This window comes from Pteropus vampyrus, unplaced genomic scaffold (assembly GCF_000151845.1).
Source record: "Pteropus vampyrus isolate Shadow unplaced genomic scaffold, Pvam_2.0 Scaffold28, whole genome shotgun sequence".
NCBI lineage: Eukaryota > Metazoa > Chordata > Mammalia > Chiroptera > Pteropodidae > Pteropus > Pteropus vampyrus.
The window spans coordinates 1,108,398-1,123,033 of record NW_011888809.1 but is presented as its reverse complement, the minus strand read 5'-3'; the positions used below and the strand labels follow the sequence as shown (position 1 = coordinate 1,123,033).

The window sequence follows — 14,636 nt, the reverse complement described above, 5'->3', positions numbered from 1 at the left end:
CCTTCAGGAATTTGCTCAGATGTCACTTTCTTAGTACGGGCCTTAAAACTGCAACACCCCTCTCTCCCTCCTGTCCTTGCCAATAGTAGTACCTGGAACTCCCTATCTCCCTTCTCAGCTCTATTTTTCTAGACCACACTTATCAACATCTGATATGCAATATGATTTTCTTATTTAATGGCTTTTTTCCCATCATAGAACAAAAGCTCTATGAGGAGAGGGACTTCTGCCTGTTCTGTTCACTGCTGCATTTCCAGCACTTAAAACAATACTTGGAAGGGCAACAGGTGCCCAACAAATATTTGTCCAATGAAAAATGCACTTCCGGAAGGTGCATTTGAGTTCTAGGCAGGAAGAAGAAAGGGGAAGCAGAGAGATAGGTGATGTCTAAATCAGAAAATGAAAAACATTTCCAGAAATCCCTAGCCTTTTCGCTTACATTTCCTTAGCTAAAACTGTCATATGGCCACCATTGCTGCAAAGGGAGTCTGGGAATACGAGTATTTTTAGTTGCGTGTACTGCCAAAATTATTTTATAAGTAAAGAAGAGGGGAAGAATAGATATTGGAAAGTCAACCTACAGTGTCTACCACATGGATCTATCCTGGACCTAATGAAACGGAATCTCCGAGGGTGGTAATTTTGGTGCAGGTGAGAAAAACGGCCAGAATAATAGAATGGGCCATCTTGGGTGATGGACACACTGGTAGTGGCCATCTGTTTTGTTGACTGCCCAGAGCGCACTCTACCCTCACTGCTGGCCCCGCCGTCTTTTTTGAGAAATATCTTTATTTCCACCCCTGCCCCCATACACGTGGTTCCAGCAGAACTCTTGGAGGTCTTATTCACATATCAGGTTCCCACCCACCTGACCCAAACCACTGAGTCGGAATCACATTACCATGAACTTGGCACTGGGACTGATATTCTAAGTCTCTCTGGATGACTGGATCATGTAAACAGAGAGCTGTTGGCAGATGTATCTGCTACGTCATGACCCAGAGCAGCTAAGGAAAGAGCATGAACTCCATGCAGAAATAAGGATGGTGAAATAGAGAGGGTCTTGGTGATGTTTGAGTCCCTGGTAGTAGGTCATTCCTGAGGCCTGGTTCTGTTCTTGCCCTTGGTGTCCACTGCACGCTTCTGTGTCCTGATTTTGTTCAGGCCAGTTTAAGCAAATCTTCAGTCATGGCCAAGAGTTCTAACTCACACACACCCTGGTCCCAGGCATCTGGAAACAGAAAGAAGTAACTCTGGAGATCAGGTGCCCAGCCTCAGAGGAAGAAGTGAAACATGTTATTTTTTCTATCAACGGTCAATAAAAGGCTCGAGTCAAGGGAGAGTTCCTCTGGCTGTTTTGTGGGGCTCCAGTAATACACCCTCGTCAGCCACACAAGTGACCTACTATTAATGGAAGGAATGAATGATTTTAAAACAGGACCTCGTGATCAAGGGTCTGGAGATTTGGTTTTATTTCCAACCACCCTGCCCTTCTGTCCCTGGTTTCTACTACTTGTAAGACATGTAGGATGCCTATCAGTTGTCCTGAGGGACAGATGGGCTACCGAGGTAGAGTGGCATAGAAGAAAAAAATCTGGGCTTTAGAGTCTGGCAGTCCAGCTTCATTACCAACCTTTAGCCAAAGCACAGACATACCTCATTTCATCGTACTTTATTGTGCTTCATAGCGTAGATGTTGCGTTTTTTCACAAATGGAAGGCAAGACCCTCCACCAGCAAAAAAATTGCAACTCACTTAATTGCGATACTTGCTTTATTGCGGTGGTCTAGAACTAAACCTGCAATAGGTCTGAGGTATGCCTATAGCTAGTTTCCCCAAATCTCATCTACAAATCAGTGACAGTATGACTCCCACCTCGGAGGATTAAACGAAGTTGTGTGTGTAATGCAGCTAACACAACGCCTGGCAAATCTCTCTCAAATGGCAGAGCTGCTCCAGCCATGGCACCCTGTTAGACTTGGGGTAGAGACTTGTGCAGAGGCAGGGAGCCCCTGCAGAACTGTCAGTGCCACACAACAGGCTCACTGCTGTTTTGTGTACCAGGCTAAGCTCCGTGCTCTCCTAGGAGTCGGGGGCTTTGTGTTCTTTTAGCATCTACTTTTCATTTTGTGTGAGGCCTCCATGCTACAGGGAGCTAGAACCTGGAGGGAGGGAAGGATGCCCTGCGAAGAAAGGATAAGGAGAAGCCAGTCTTTATTTTAATTCAGCACCCACTAGGTGCCAGGCACATCTACGTACTTTACACTCATTATTGGCTTTTAAAAATCTCTCTTGGCTGATAAATGGAGGCACAGACAGGGCAGAGCTGTCAAGTGATATTGGCAGCTAATGTGAACAGCAGCTAGGCAGTTCTGAAATCTGCTAATAGCTCAGAATTAACTGGGTGGGGACTGCTACCTAGAATATGAACAGCTGCTGTCATAGCTCTGGCACAGACTTCAGATTAGAGCCTGGGACCTTATTGGGCAGATAGGTCCCCTTTTATTAAGCAGCCAAAGTGCTGATAACTGCAGCTGGGCTCCAAATGCTGCTGAACCCCTATTAGGAAAACAAGGAAAAGAGGGAAGGAAGAAAATGAAAAAAAAAAGGAGTAAAATTAGGAAGAAACAAAGGCACGAGAAGGCAGGCAACCAACTCTGTGACGATACTCATTCCTTTATTATCAACTGTGTTCATTTGAACAGGGCTGGGACCTGCAGGCTGCTGGCAGCACTGAGCGGCAGGTGCATTTCAGCTCAACAGAGAGGCCTCATCCTAAGCCAAGGAGACAGAGGGTAATTATCTTTTATATATATTTATATATTACATATGTAATATATGGGTCACTGCATTGTTAACTGTTGTCCTAAATAAAGACCATAGCAACAGACATGGAAATTTGGTCCTAATCAAGGCCCTTACTTTGTCAACCAAATGTCTGATACAAAGAGAGAGAGAGAGACAGAGAGACTGAGATCTAACCACCCCGGTGGCCCTGTTCCCAGCATATCTTACACTAAGTGTAGAGTGTCCCCTGTGGAGTTAAACACACACACAGACACACACACACATACACACGTACACAAAACCGCAGGCAGGAGCTCTCCTCCGACCACGCCTCAGGCCCAGCCCTCAGACCAGGGGGTGAGAGGGGTGAAGTTGGATAGATTGTGCTATAAGACTGTGAGGGTCAAGTGACTAGACAATGCAGAGTCGATGTGTCCAAGTGGTGAGTGGGGGTGACACGTGATGCTTCATCCACAAAGAAGAAAGAGGTCACTGAGAGAGGCTGCTCAGTGCAGGCCTGGAGGTCCCCCTGTGCCCAGGCCACCTGGGGGATTTCTACATACAACTCCTGTCCCAGTCACAGCCGAACCTCTGGTGTGAATTCTGAGTCTCAAATAATCTCTTGGGCTCTGATGAAAAATGTTATTTCCTTGACAGATAGGAGCAAATGGCAACTGAGTTGCCCAACTGTCTAGTCCAGTAATTATGGCAGAAAGGATAGCATCATTGATTTAAACCAAACCATAGCTTGGTCCTTACAGCAGAACTTGAACTGTGTAAGAAGGGTTAATTACCCGATGGAAAGAGAATAACCAGGTAATAAGCCCCCACCGCCACCTCTCACATATCAAATTTCAGGCAGATCAGTCAGTTTTATGCTTTTATCCCAATGACTGTAATCCTTATATTCTAGGAACTGGAGACTCCCACCATTAGGGCATTTTAAAATACTAAACCACTGGTTTTCTGTCATGATTACCTCTTCACCCCTCCACCAAAATATACGCTTAAAAAGTAAGTCAGTGAAAATTAATCTTTTTTTTTTTTTTTTTGTAGAAATTTACTTATCACTTGAGATACCTGGAGACATCCAGGGATGTCACAAAGGGAAGTGAGGAGTACTTCCCTAGGGACCAACTTGCACAATGCTGAAGAAAGGGTCAGTTTTCAACAAAATGGTGCCCAACAAATGTGATTCAGACACGGGGAAGAGGCAAAGCTGGCAGAGGGTGCCTGGGTCTCCATCTCCTGTGCTAAATGGAGGAGGAAGCAACAGATTCTTACACCTTTGTTTAGCCGGGGGAGAATGACATCGCTCCCTTCCTCTGTGAAGTGGTGGTGTCCAGGCAGCTGCAGGGAACATGATCAAAGCAGGAAGGAGCAACATCTCAAAAATGGGGAGCTGGCTTCACCACTTGTTGACCAAAGTTACTTCTCACAGGGGGACAGAAACAAAGGGCCCTGCTGGAGGGACTTCCCTTGATGACTGTCCACATTGTCTCCGTTACTGTTCCATTTCCTGCAGGTCCTGAGGAGGCAGCAACTGGCTGATTCACAATTCCCACCTGAGGCTTGGAGAGGTGGGCAGAAAGCAGAGTTTGGGAAGCCATGAATTCTTGCCAAAGCTGAAGAGCATGGGCTGTTATCGGTGAGGTCTTTTAAGTCCTTGCAAAAGAGCCCAAGAAGCTGAACGAGGTTGTCTGAGGCCCAGAGATTGCTGGGAGCACTGTCATAAAGTCTCTTATCCTCAGGAGACGCCTAGCATTTTTCTAGTCTCAGAAAGTGCTTAGGAGCTGCTCACCATCAAGCAGCATAGGAGGAAATAGAGATTATGGAGTGAGACAAGTAGAAACAGTCCTCTCTTCTCAGGCACTGGCCACCTTCCCTTCTGGGGACAGCCGACAGGGAGGAGCTTGAGGTCTGACTGGTGGGTCTAAAGTCAGCAGGAAAGGAGGCTACGCAGTGACCATGGCAGGCTCAGGTGAGGGCCTCTCTCTCACACTAACTGAGCTCCATGAATAAATAACATTAATTAAATAAAGGAGGCTAAGAAGAGCAGACAGAGGCCTGGTCTGTCAGATTCTCACCCCCTCACACATACGCACACGCACATGCACACACACGCACACTGAGCGGCAGACGAGATGATCCACGGCTGGCTGCCCCATCCCAGGAGTCTGTCGGACGGGCAGCCTGACTGAAGTTTCACTCATGGTCCAGCACTGTTGCAGGGCGCAGAGCAGCAGAGGCCAGCGAGGCATGTGTGGTGGAGGGTGGAGGCCGCTGAGGACTCTGGCACCTACAGGGGGTGGGGAGGAAGTAGGTAAAAGGGGAGGTTGAGGAAGTGCAGGAAACGGAAAAGTGAGGATTTACCTTTCTCTCACTTTGTTGCTGCAGGAACTCCTCCCCACAGCCCCAGTCATCACCCTCTCTTCATACCCTTTGGGTATGCCCATGCAGTTCCCCTGCCTCCTGTGCTAAGTCTGCTGCCCACTCTGACCGTGACGGTACTGACCAGGATCTGGACTTTCGGACTTTAGATGTGGAAGGTCTTTCCAGAAAACTGTCCAACCGCATGAGCCTCTCCATGTGTAGTGCACGGGGATCTTGTTCTTGGTCATGAGAGAAGTCCATCTCAAAGACGGCTGGAGGGGACACATCCAGCTCCAAAAACATTATGTTTTCAGCCTGTGGTAGGAGGATCATGCCAGACATGAGCAGCGGCCCTGACGACTGTACCTTCTAGGCACCCAGTAACTAGTAGGTGTACCAAGGGTGATGAGGTAGGCAGAGGAAGCAGAGGCTGTGAGCATCGCCTCCCTTGGGCTCCCTCCCCCCACTCCTTCTATTTTTCAGCTTCTTACCCTGTACCTCGGGTGGGACCCCATTGCCATGGCAACCCGAGCATACTGGCTGATAGGCCTCTTGTAGCCAACTGCAGACGTTGGCCGCTTCTTCATTTGGCTGTTATTGCTGTAGGGAAGAGGCTATATTAGAATGGATTTCCTTCGAACACAAAGGGGAAATGATAGCATGGGGAATTAAGTATCATTCAGGGAGACAGGACACCCTGCAGACTGCAGGTTCTAGAATTTTCTTCTCTTTGCTCTAATACGATCTGACCACTAAAACTAGTATAACACAAGGAGGCATATATTTCTTCACTCTTTTTGCTTCAGTTTTTTTTTCCTCAGTAAAAAGGGTTGACTGAAGGCTGGAATGAAAAAAGGAAATTCAATCTTATTTTAGCTTTCAGATTCATTTACCGATTTCACATACTACACCAAAAAAACACTTAGGATTTAGTGGTTCTGCTTTTCATTTTCCTTCATAAAAGTTAGCACAACGAAATAACTAAAAACTCAGGCTTGCAGTGCAGGGGTCTCAGAAGGGCCAAAACAATCTTGGAAAAGAACAAAATTGGAGGACTCACATTTCCCAGTTTCAAAACACATTACAAAGCTATAGTAATGTAGGCTGGATGATACTAGCATAAAGGTAGATATATAGATTAGTGGAACAGAATTGAGAGTCTAGAAATGAACTCTCATATTTACCATAATTGATTTTCTATAAGGGTACCAAGACCACATAATGGAGAAAGAATAGTTGCTTCAACAAATGGTACTGGGACAACTGGATATCCACAGGCAAAAAAAAAAAAAAAATGAAGTTGAACCGTTACCTTGCACCACGTATAAAAATTAACTCAAAATGGATCATAGACTTAAATGTAAGAGCTAAAACTATAAAACTCTTGAGATAAAAACATAGGAGTAAATATTGATGACCTTATATTATGCAATGGTTTCTTAGATATATCAAAAGCTCAAGCAATCAAAGGGCAAAAATAGATAAATGGGATTTTATCAAAGCTAAAAACTTTTGTGCTTCAAAGGACATCATAAAATGAAAGACAATTTACAAAATGGGAAAAAAATTTGCAAATCATGTATCTAATAAGGGACTTTTATCCAGAATAAATAACTTTTACAAATCAACAACAACAATGAAACAATTTAAAAATGTACAAAGGAGTCTACAGCCATGCCACCTAGAACGCATCCCATCTCATCTGATCTCGGAAGCTAAGGAGGGTCGGGCCTGGTTAGTACTTGGATGGGAGACCACTTAGAAATACCAGGTGCTGTAGGCGTTAAAAAAATAAAATAAAATGAAAATAAAGAAAAGTGGACAAAAGATGTGAATAGCCATTTTTCTAAAAACATACAAATGGCCAATAAGCACATGAAAAGATGTTCGACATCATTAGTCATTAGAGAAATGCAAATTGAAACCACAATGAGATACCACTTCACATCCACTAAAATGACCATAATCAAATAAGACATACAATAACATATGTTGCTGAGAATATAGAGAAACTGGAACCCTCATACACTGTTGGTGAGGATGTAAAACAGTACCGCTGCTTTAGAAAAAGTTTGGCAGTTCTTCAAAAAGTTAAACACAGTGACCATATAACCCAGCACATCCACTGCTAGGTATATACTCAAGAGAGTTGAAAACATAGCCCCACACAAAAACTTGTATACAAGCAGCATTAATCATAATACCTAAAATGTAGAAATAACCCAAATAAATGCTCATCAACTGAGCAATGGATAAGCAACATGTGGCATACCCATAGAGTGGAATATTATTCAACTCTAAAAAGGCGTCAAGTACTGACACATCCTGCAATACAGATGAACCTTGAAAAGATTTTGCTAAGTGGTAGAAGCCAGACACAAAAGACTCCATATTGTATGATTCCATTTATATGAAACGTCCATAATAGGCAAATCCATAGAGACAGAAAGTATATTGGTGGTGGCCTGGGGCTGGTGCATTGGGAAGAACGGGGAGTGGAGTTGGGATTTCCTTTTGGGGTGATGAAAATGTTCTGAAATTAGATGGTGGTGATGATCGTACAACTCTGAATATACTAAAATTCACTGAATCGTATACTTTAAATGGTGAATTTTATGATATGTGAGCTATTTCGATAAAGCTGTTATTTAAAAAACAAAACAAAACAGGCTTGGCTTTGAAAAAGTGTGTATTTTTTGACACAAATTCCCACTCCTACGAATTTCTCTAAGGAAATAGTCATCGATGGGGACAAAAAGGTGCATGTAGGGATGTTCGCTGCAATATTATTTAAAATTGCAAAAAATTAGAAACAACCCAAATGTGTTCAACAGAAACCAGTTAAATTATTATTCAGCCATGCAAAGGAATATTGTATAGTCATTAAAATAATTGTGTGGCTCTATGTATACATGTAAAGATTTCCACAACATATTAAAATAAAAAAGCAAATAAAAAATGATACTTTTTGTTTTGTTTTTAAAGAAATGTGTGTGTATGCTTAGAAAAAGATCTGGATAGTCAACAAAATGTTAACAGTTATTGTCTTTGAACTGTGTGATTATGGGTGATTTTTAAAATGATCTTTATGCCTTTCTGCAATATTTGAATTAATTTACAATGAATATGTATAAATTTATACCCAATAAATTATTTCAAACATTCAGAAAAGTATAGAAAATAATATATGTATCTGTATACCTAGTATCCAGCTTTATTAAATCTTAACATTTTGTTATACTTACTCCAAATCCTATTTTACGAAATAAAATGTAGACCCAGTTTTTAAGACTCGCATCTGTTTCCTTCCCCAGAGTTTGGTGCTTATCAATGTTATGTGTGTTTTTATATTTACTTATATATGTATTCATAAACTCTATATACATGGTATTTGTATGCCTATTTCCAAATTTTGACGGTATACATACTACATGTTTTTGTGTTCGACAAACATGTTTTTTAGATTTATCCATGCACCTCTAGATTAGATTATTAAAGTTTAACTATAAGTTGAGTATTTTAAAGTTTTAATATAGCAACATATATACATGTGTATATGTAATCTCTATATATTCTCCTGTTGTTGGATATCTAGGTTGATTCCCCACCCCCCGCCATTAAACACAGTGCTGTTGTGAACATTTATATACAGTTTCTCTGCGGTCTATATATACCCAAGAATGGAATGGTTGTGTTGTAGGGTATGTGCATTTCAACTTTGCTAGATATGGCCAATTGCTTTTCAAAGTGGATATACCTATGAAAGTTTCCACTGCCCTGCATCCTAGCCAACTCACGGTATGTCAGACTTTTTACTTTCAGAAATTTGATGAGTGTGATGCATTACTTTTATTGTTCAAAACAAAACAAAAAGTAGGAAAGAAAGCAAAAAAGTTATTTCCATTAAAAAAATAGTAACACGGGTTTTGGAGTAAGACCCGGGTTTGAATGCTGGCTCTGCCCCTGAAAGCTCTGTGACCTTGGGGACTGGCTTCACGTCTGAGAGCCTGAGCGATCTCAGCCCTGTCCTCTGGAACCGCTGAGATGAAACAAGATAGGCACTGAGCACCGTACATGCAAGGCCTCCACACATGGCTGCTGCCATGATTATTTATTCCTAACACCACCTGCTAATTTCAAGCAGGGATACAAATGAGCAATGAAAGAAGCCAAAAGGCAGGCAGTTAGAAGGCAGAAGAGACCAAACAGGCTGAGTAATTCACAGACAGGACGTTCTGTCCTTGAATAGGAGAACGAGCCGTGCAGGAGCTGACAGAACAATGCTTTCCTCCTGCAGCCAAGGGTAATAAAAACATTCTTGTGGTTCATTTTATCAAGGGTTAAAAAGCATGCTGGACCCCACTTGGGGTCCCTGCTGACTCCTCTTAACAGAAGGAAACACAAAAAGATAAGGCTGTAGAAGCCCAAGAGATGGCTCTGCTGCGGTAGAGCCTGGGAGGCTGTCACATGCAGAGGGCAGCATCAGTGACAGCTCTGAGTAAAATCAGTAAAATAATAACTTATCATTTATAAGGTGTGCCGACGTATCACACCTGAACTTTACAACAGCCTCCCAAGGTGTAGACAGGGCAGACACCGCGATGTCTCTTGTGTTGAAGCTCATACAATTAGAAAGAGACTTGAACTTGAACCTTTTCAAATACTTTTTTTATGTTGCTGTACTCTCTCTCAGGAGTACATGTGGAAGGGTCTGGGGCTGAAGTGCGCCTTGAAGGCTGCAGGCTCTGGGGACAGGACAGAGGGACAGGGCTGGGCGAGCAGAGCAGTAGATCAGCGTAAACTGGCAGCCCGACCCAATAACGATGCCAGGGCTATTCTGGGTGGCATGTGGGAAGAAGGAGCTGGGGGAGGGGAGTCTGTAACTGGGACACCAAACTCACCATCTACTCCCTCTTCTGTCCCAGGCCTACTTTCTATGACTGACCTCTGTGCACTAAGCCAGTTGTGGCAGACATCCTAGGGTGTAAACCTGGCTCAGCTGTGCCCACCCCTCCCGACAGAGACCTGTGGCAATAGTCAGCCTGTGTGCAGTAGATCCTAAGGACCCACCCTTCATATGGCAGCTCTCACAATCTTTTCCTCTCACTTATTAAAAAGTCACCTCTTCATTCCATCTCAAGGGTTGACCCCATTCTCATCAGCAGCTCTGTCTTATCACCCCATTTCCTTTCTTGTTCTGAAAACAGGCATCCAATATCATAGGGTGTGTTCTCCTCCCAGGTCCTTCACAGGCATCTGCCACAGCAAATTTGACTTTTCTCCATGATCTGGTCCCTCTGCCCCTTGCAGGGCAGCTGTCTACCTCGCAGCACTGCCCTGCATGTGTGAATTCTCATTCTTCTCATTTCCCTTCACACTGCCCCACACCCTGCCTGGGAAGGCTGACATGTCTCCTTGCTTCAGATTCTCTTCACTTCTCACAGGCTTGTGAATAAATCTATGGATGCAACCCAGAGCTGAGAACATTCTTCCCGGGGTAAACTTTGCCTCTGTAACAAAACTAGTTTAACTTTCTATCCTGATTCTATTTAGAGTGAGGAGTGCTTTCTCTTTAAACTTGGAAGTAGCCTAAATATTAAAAAGTAAAACACAAACAACAAACCAACTGCCCTTCTATAGCACCTCTAAGGGATAAAGGCAGACTGGTTTCTCTGGCTTCCCCTTAACTGTAATATTGGCTTATTGGGATGACTGCAACCATTTATCGATCATCTTCTCTGTGCCAGCTACTGGCCTGGAGACTCACATACATTAATTATTTCACTACAACTTTGACAATTCTGCAGGGTACATTTATTATCCTGACTTTACAGGTGAAGAAACTTGGGTTCAGAGAGGTTAAAACAAAAACCTTCTGAAGGCCACAGGTAAGTGGCAGAGCAGGGACTAGAATTCAGAATGTTATATATACAAAGTCCGGTCTCTTTCTACTGCACCAAGATGCCTTTGAAAAGAATCTAAGGTGGCTGGGATTGCAAAGGCCAAAGGGCTAAAGTGACAAATAGAATTTCGTGAACTGTAAACCATGGGCTACAGACATTGCCAAATATTTGATTCTTAGAAGATAATTGAATATAAACACAATAAAAGATAAAAGGTCATACTTGTAAAATAGTGATGGCTAGAGCTGGTTGCAAAAATGCTTTTTCAAAGTAATATTAAGACAAAACTGTGATGGTCAAAGTCACCTCACCTGAAGTTACTGTGTATCAACTAGTGGCCACGTAGAGATAGTGGAGAAAAAAGTAAAAGGAATTGACTTCCAAAATAAGCTGATATGGGTGCAGTTCAAGAGTTGCCTGACAATAACCCCTTGTTTTAGAGAGAGAAGAGTGTGTGGAGTAGACGCTTGTTGCTAGAGTAGGAGGAGAAATAACGTTTGTTCGACAAAGGTTTTCTAAAGGGACAGCATGATTTTAGGTAATTGTTTTTTCCAAGAAGGCTTTTGAACAGCCTTCAGTGTTTTCATCCCCAGAATACCACAGGCCAAAGTAAAACACAGTATTCCACACTTGAATTGAGCAAAAGGGACAATGTCCTGATGAGTTAAATATGCTTTAGGAAAAAAAGAGTTTTTCAGCCCTGATTAAGTCACATTGCAAATGGTGGGACCCAACGCGGAGGGAAGCACCTTCTCTCCCAGGGAGGCGGCCTGAGCCGCAGTCTCGGGCGCCATGGCTCCCTGAAATGGGGGAGCTTCGCAGATGATTTCAGAGATCAAGGCCAGTGGCTCTTGAACCACGATGCTATCCTCCAGCTCTTGATGTTGAGTCAGAATCACAATGGGGATTCCAATTATGAGAATTGTTTTTAATTTTTAACCATCAACTGCTACTTTAAAAAAATGGAGAGGGAGGAATTTAAAACATTTATTTCACATAAAAACTTCCTAGATCTATTTTTACTTTCCTTTTGTATTTTTTTGTGTGATTTTTAAGAGTTCTGAGATAAATATTATTTATTGCAGTTATCAGACATAGCAAAATGAACAGTGACATTAAAAAAAGAAAAAAATTATAGCAGTAATTCAGAATCACACGTAGTTGATTACCTGGTACTTATTAATAAGTCTCTTTTAAGTAACTTATTTATTGGAGTTTTTTCTTCGAGGAATCTATAACCTGCTGTTTATAACATTTGTATTTAAGTACAGTAGAGAACACTGATATGTCATAAATTGCCTTAATACCTTTCACTCTTACCCAGACATAATTTGATATTTTCTATATAAAATATATACTCTGTATGTAAAATAGCATGGTTAAGTCATGAATATACTTAACAATAATTTTGAAAAAACTTGTAAATATATTTATAACTTTATATTTTTAACATAAAATGTTTAGGAAATGCAGTCCTATCAGGATCCAGCTAGGAGAGCTGCTAACATAGACCTGCAAATGCAGAGTGGGGAGCAACCCTGTGCAGACTGAAGTCAAAGGGGTACATATGTCAGGACTGATCCTTCCCAGGGAGTTACAGAAAACACTACAGAGTAAGCTAAAGCAAGAAGCTTTTGAGGAATGATCAAAGTTTTCTGGTTTTCCAACGGGCGCACAAAGAGCATAAATTCACACTTAAAATAGAAGGGAGGGATAAAAGAGACAATGGGCTGGAAAAGGCAATGGTTAAACAGTCAACGAAGATACCTATCTAAATGTTGGAGGGTTTCTTTCTTTTTTTTTTTTTTTAAGTTATTACTGGTACCTATTCTAAAAATTATTTAAAATGTGCTATTTTAAGATAGCTATTTTAATTTCAAAAAATCTGTCAATGGTGTTTCAGTGTATGCAAACCATTTTATTTTTGCAAAAAAGAGAAGTTACTTAAAAGGTCATTTAGTTTAAAAGTTATTTGAGTTATTTAAAAGAAAGAAAGTAAACTTAAAAAAAAAAAAGAAAACCAGAAATAAAGAATAGAAATGCATAATCATTAAGCAGAGAGCTCAGCTTCAGGCAAAGCACCCACCACGCTTTCAAGTCTGGACTGTGTGCTTGAGGCGCTCGAACCAAAATTGCAGGGACAATGTTTTGAGAAATGAATAAACTCCCCTGATGCGTGAAACTACAGAAATCAATTCAAGATCCCTTCTCAGTTCCAGATTAAAGGAGACTAAAGAGGCATGACAAATGCAATATATCATCTCAGGTGGTGGTGGTGGTAGGGGGGCTGGAACTACCATAAAGGATGTTACTGGGATAATTGGCTAAAATTAAACATTGCCTATATAATAACACTATGTCAATATAAAATTTCCTGCATTTGATCATTGTACTGTGGTTATGTAAGAGAATGTCCTCCTTAGGAAATACAGATAAAGGGTCAGGATGTCTCCTGACTTAATCTCAAATGGTTGGGGGTGGGGGTGGGGAATTAAGAAAGCAAGAGGTGGCAAAAATATTAATTGGTGTAATTTGGTGAAGGGTATGTGGGAATTATTTGTATTATTCCTTTTTTTTAGTATATGTACTACAGAAGCAAGCACATGGTTATTCTTGAAATTCTCATTTTTCAAAATACAAGGTTAAAGAACACATGCTATCTCAGATACTCTCTCATCACATCTCTATCCAATGTAAAGGAATTCCTCCACCCGCAAACTTTTTCAACTGAGGAACTTTTTCTAAGCACAAAATAACCCTACAGAGCAGAAACCTCACCAGCATCTTCTTCCAGCAGAGGGCGCTAGAGTAGTAGTTTCCAAGTCTGGCTTCCTTGCTGGAAGCCTCACCTGGAAGCTTTGGGAAAAAAAATTATGTCCTGGGATCCAACCAAAATCCTTTAAAACAGACTCTTTGGAACTCAACTTACAGGTAATTCTAGCTGCGGCCAGGGTAGAGATGCTGTACTACTGTGGGTCTCTACCTAGATTGGAAAGGTAGATTTTAAGTCCAAAGTGACACCACTGAAAAGTCTACTCATGAACCTGCCACTTACAAACTTGCATAGTGTCATCTTGGGTAGGATCAGCTTTTCAGAATGTAGTCAGATGAATCAGGCATCTGATGCTCCAGTGAGAATCTGTAGACCTATACAGCTAGCCTCCTGCCCCAGCTTTGAAGAGACTCCTGCTCTACCCTACATTGATATTCTTAGGATAAAGAGAGCAAAGAATCTCCAGGTATGTGCATTGGTATCTGGTTTCCTACACACCACTGTATACAGACTTTCCATTAAGGGACAGTGGTCCAGCTGAGGCAGGCAGGCAGTCACTCTGTTGGGTTTGAATATCAGGTCTTGTTCTTCATAGCCACCAGCAGAGGGAGGTGCATACCCAGCCAACGGTCGCAAACCGTACCTAAGGGTTAGGATGTGGAAACAGGTGGAAATGCTGACTCAGGGAGCTGAGTGAGCTTATAAAGACTGGATCACACCTCTGTCATTTTCTAATCTGGTTACTTCTCTGTATTTCTCATTGGACTGCGAGCTCTGATCGTGTCTGACTTACCTTCTGT

The 14,636-nt window shown here is 42.1% G+C and overlaps 1 protein-coding gene and 1 pseudogene across 3 annotated transcripts in view; one reads left to right on the top strand and one right to left on the bottom strand.

The window, feature by feature from the left end:
- Window positions 1-2,656: 2,656 nt before the first annotated feature.
- The window catches only part of KIF3C (kinesin family member 3C), a 33,891-nt gene continuing 21,911 nt past the window's right edge, over window positions 2,657-14,636 (bottom strand). For 2 of the 3 annotated variants that reach the window (XM_011356534.2, XM_011356533.2), the window contains exons 6-8: window positions 5,652-5,760; window positions 5,303-5,475; window positions 2,657-5,086 (exon numbers count right to left, since the gene is read on the bottom strand). In XM_011356534.2, coding sequence (XP_011354836.1) covers window positions 4,993-5,086; window positions 5,303-5,475; window positions 5,652-5,760 — 376 coding nt within the window. In that variant the 3' untranslated portion in view covers window positions 2,657-4,992. Of the gene's footprint in view, window positions 5,087-5,302; window positions 5,476-5,651; window positions 5,761-10,951; window positions 14,480-14,636 lie in introns of those variants that run through there. The other variant, XM_011356535.2, reaches the window with a different exon arrangement.
- On the top strand, window positions 6,825-6,943 carry LOC111737604 (annotated as a pseudogene).